General features: G+C 41.5%; 1 protein-coding gene across 1 annotated transcript in view; it reads right to left on the bottom strand.

Annotated features, from left to right (window-relative positions):
• LOC111960974 (anoctamin-10-like) overlaps nucleotides 1–2,954 on the bottom strand; it is a 7,498-nt gene extending 4,544 nt beyond the window's left edge. Inside the window, exons 1-2 of the mRNA XM_070439697.1 lie at nucleotides 2,942–2,954; nucleotides 2,424–2,597 (exon numbers count right to left, since the gene is read on the bottom strand). Of these exons, the coding sequence (XP_070295798.1) occupies nucleotides 2,424–2,597; nucleotides 2,942–2,954 (187 nt within the window). The remainder of the gene's footprint in view (nucleotides 1–2,423; nucleotides 2,598–2,941) is intronic.
• Between the last annotated feature and the right edge of the window lie 1,615 nt (nucleotides 2,955–4,569).

Raw genomic sequence — 4,569 nt, 5'->3', positions numbered from 1 at the left:
CACCTGTTAATTGAAACTCGCATTCAGGTGACTACCAGTCATTGAAGCTTGGGTTGAGAGAATGCCAAGATGGTGTCAAAGCTGTCATCAAGGCAAAGGGGTGGCTACTTTCGAAAGATTCAATATAAAATGTTACTACATGATATCAAATGTGTTATTTCATAGGGATGGAGGCGACAGGTAGCGCAGTGTTGGGCCGTAACAAAAAGGCTGCTCGATCTAATCCTGAGCTGACAAGAAGTACCTCTGTTGTTCTTGCCCTTCGAACGAAGGCAGTGTAACCCCTGTGTCCCACAGTAGGGCCGTCATTGCTAAATAAGAATTTTCTTAAACTGACTCTTGCCTATGTATAATAAAGTGTTTAAATAAAAAATCATAGTTTTGATGTCTTCACTATTTCTACAGTGTTCAGAAAATTAGTAATAATAAGAAAAAACCTTTGAATGGAGTAGGTGTGTCCAAAACTTTTTGCCTAGGTATCGTCATATGACAGTCTTGATTGACCGCCTGCTCTCTGTGTTACCAGATGCACATGCAGGAGTTCTGACCGCTAGCGGGCGTCAGTACATAGTCAAGGATTGAGCTGGACTCTCTACAGGCCAGGAAGAAGCAGAGATCCCTGGAGTCCCCAGAGGCTCTGGGGCGGTCTGGAGCCCTGGGAGAACATCTTGTGAGTCTTTACATGTGCGCTTGTGTGATGTGTGGTGTGTGTGTGTGTGTGTGTGTGTGTGTGTGTGTGTTGTGTGTGTGTGTGTGTGTGTGTGTGCGTGTGTGTGGATGTAGTGGTGTGTTGTGTGAGCTGTTTGTGTTGATGTGTGTGTGTGTGTGTGTGTGCAATGTCTGTTTGCTTGATAATGTGAAATAGAGTGATGTAGAATGGGGATTCCTAGAAGCAAGATATTAAAGGACCAAAGAGTTTGGGGAGAGTTTCCTTTGGAGAGAAAAGTATTGTTACATAGTTATATTTGACATTTGTATCTTTAAACACCTTAACCCCCCCCCCCCCCAATACTCAGTGTGTTTTCCCCCCCCCCCCCCAGACTACCAGCCTTCTGAGATATTAATAAGTTAAATATGACTTACAGGCCCTTTAAGACGAATGGTGTGGCTTACAGAGGTGCTAAAAATCATAAAGTTGGAGTCATATGAGAAGCTTTACCGCTTGCTCTTTAATATGGAGTAGTATTTTGATTTCAATAACACATTTATCTTACATTAATTTATGAACATTGAATAATATAAACATGAAAATTTGAAAGAATACAATTTGGCATATCTGTCAATATATGCTTTGTGCACATGTGTGCCATTTGCTTACCTCAGCATGTTCTGTCTCCTATGTCATGATCTTGCTTAGCTAAGCTGTTCTGCAGCAGAGCAGAGCACCACCTCTGGCTCATCATTTCAGTGCTCTCTCCGGTCCTCTCTCACTGCTCTGTGATCTGTATTCGTCTGAGAACTACAACACACTGTCCCTTACGTATGTTGGATAGTGTTTAACAATGTAATTACAAGCCAAGCTTCTTGCATCTCTCTCTTTTGCCTTGTTAATGGTTAATTTGTGGAATTTGTTTTCCTTATTAATGCGTTTGAGCCAATCATTGTGTTGTAACAAAGTAGGGGTGGTATACAGAAGATAGCCCTATTTGGTAAAAGACCAAGTCCATATTATGGCAAGATCAGCTCAAATAAGCAAAGAGAAACGACAGTCCATCATTACTTTAAAACATGAAGGTCAGTTAATCTGGAAAATTTAATGAACTGTCTGTGATTTATTTAGATTTCTAGGCACACTTATCCAGCATGACTACGAAAGCTTTATGCAGCGATACGCCATCCCATCAGGTTTGCGCTTAGTGGGACTATCATTTGTTTTCAACAGGACAATGACCCAAAACACAACCAAATTGAGATGGTTTAGGATGAGTCGGACCGCAGAGTAAAGGAAAAGCAGCCAACAAGTGCTCAGCATATGTGGGAACTCCTTCAAGGCTATTGGAAAAGCATTCCTCGTGAAGCTGGTTTAGAGAGAGTGAAGCTGTCATCAAGGCAAAGGGTGGCTACTTTGAAGAATCTAAAATATATTTTGATTAGTTTAACACTTTTTTTTGGTTACTACATGATTCCATGTGTGTTATTTCATCGTTTTGATGTCTTCACTATTATTCTACAATGTAGAAAATTATACAAATAAATAAAAAACCTTTAATGAGTAGGTGTGTCTAAACTTTTGACTGGTACTGTATATTACATTTAATATGTAATTTTGTCTATATTACCACACTATTACAACAGTGAATGTGTATTTTGTTGATTCTATTCCTACAGAAGGTGTATTGGGTGCTGAAGATCTGTTACAACTTGTAACTGCTATTACCTTTAATATCCTTCTACTCTTCCCCCAATATTACCAACATTCTTACCGACATTGGTGAAGTTGTCTCTGTCGTGGTAGGAGAAAGAAGCCATCTCTTCATTGCGGTATTTCTTACACAGACCCAGATCCTCCGTGGCTCTGAGAAGGGTGCAGCGAGGAGCAGACACCACGATCACATTTCCACACTCATCCTCTCCAGGGTGGGCCAGCAAAGCTGCTCCTAGTCCAGGGAGGAGGAGAGGGTCAATTACAGTACTCCTGCCTCTACTGCAGTGATCTTAGTATATGCTTTGGTTTCAGCCCAGTAATTATTGACACTTAATTCAGCTAATAAACTAAGACACATGGATTGCTCCTGCAGTTGTATTGTGCAACATTTCATCAGGATTAACCTGATGTAGCTGACTACTTTGAAACTAGAGACTCAACTAATAAACAAATCATCAAGCCCAGGTGAATCAGTTGAATCAGATGTGTTAATAGCACTCGGCTGGAACAAAACAAGCAACACAGACTGAAGAACAGTCAGGCCTCTGATCTGCTGCTGACCCTATACGACCTGACCTCTCACCTCCATGTCTCTTTGAAGCTTCAATCAGGGAGATGAGCCACCTCTTGGTGACAGGCTGGACGCTGTCTGGAAGCTGGATGAGGACCAGGGGCTCCACCCGCTCAGACACACAGCAGAGACAGCTGACCTGCGTCCAGCAGCCCTGGGACAGGACCTTGGTCTGTGTCTGGACAGAGCCTTTATCCCCCAGCGACGTCATCACGTCCCTGTGGAGAGGCAGTGTGAGCAGGACAAGGAGTTTTACTGTATCTGTTACACACTCTGTAATCCACCCATTTGCATGGGTCATTCCAACAACAACAACAAAAAGGCACAACAAAGAGGATTCGACACCCACCGTCTGAGTGTTCTAAAATGGTTTCTGTAGTTAGACATTATTATTTGGTTGAAATATAATTTGATCTGAGAAATTAAGCTAATAGCTAATTAGCTTAATAGCTAAAGCTAATTGCACCTAAATTGGCAATTTTAATTTATAGGATTTATATAATATTCAATAAATATAGTACCCAACATCCAATTTGGACTAAACTTCTTCTTACCAATGCTGAAATGACATGGGGTTTTAATTGCTCTGGGTTTTGTTCACCAGCATCTGGTTGTCTTGACTTACAGAGTTGCAGGACTGAGATGAAAAGTCTACTTGTTTGACTTGATCGCTAGCTAGCTGGCTATTTGAACAACAAATGCATGCATGCGGTGGTCGGGATGGCAGAGAAGGCTAAGGGACTAGTTCCTAACCACTGTCGATGTGTCGTGGCTTTAGAGAGCTATTTCAGCAGTCGTGACACATTATCGGCAAGGGAGGACCAGTATTGCGGATTTTGTAATATTCCTGTCACGTTTTTTTTATATGTATGTCCCGTGTGTTTTTTAAAACTCAATCAATCAATCCATCAACGACTCACATGGAGATCTCAAATGGCCATAGAAGGCTGTGGCTACAGGTTAGAGAGCAGTCCCATTTGCATGTGATGCGGAGAGGAGAGGGTAACATCCCACTAAGCGCAGACCGGCCTTGATCTAAATGTTCACGGACGTTGGTCAGGCGTATATTTGGCCCAAACATTGACATATAAAATTGGTTCCGATTTGGTCTGGACCAGCCTTGATTTTGCCCAAATATAGACATCTATGTTTCACAAGTTTGGACAGCACCATACAACACAGTACAGTACAATAGAGCGCAGCAGAGTACAGTACATTACAGTACAATAAAGAAAAGTACAGTACAGAAAAGTAAAGTATAGATAGGTACAGTAGAGCACAGTAGAGTTTTGTACAGTATAATGTACCCTACTTGACTCTAATCTAATCTACTCTACTCTACTGAACTAAACTGTACTGTACTCGACTCTACTGAATTGTACTGTACTTTACTGTAGTGTACTCTAAATAAACTGTGCTGTACTAGACGCTACTGTACTTGAATCTACTGAATACAATTCTACTGTACTGTACTCTACTGAATAAAACTATACTGTCCTGTATCATACTGTACTCTGCTGTGCTCTGCTGTACTATACTGTGCTGTTCAAACTTGTGAAACATAGCCTAGACTATGACTCACAAAAATCTGGTCTGGTCCCAACTACCCAATTTTGTACCTGTTTGGGGGCGG

The sequence above is a fragment of the Salvelinus sp. IW2-2015 genome, linkage group LG4q.1:29 (genome assembly GCF_002910315.2).
Source record: "Salvelinus sp. IW2-2015 linkage group LG4q.1:29, ASM291031v2, whole genome shotgun sequence".
NCBI classification, from domain to species: Eukaryota; Metazoa; Chordata; class Actinopteri; order Salmoniformes; family Salmonidae; genus Salvelinus; species Salvelinus sp. IW2-2015.
The sequence above is the reverse complement of the archived record's forward strand: the minus strand, read 5'-3'. Positions and strand labels throughout refer to the sequence as shown.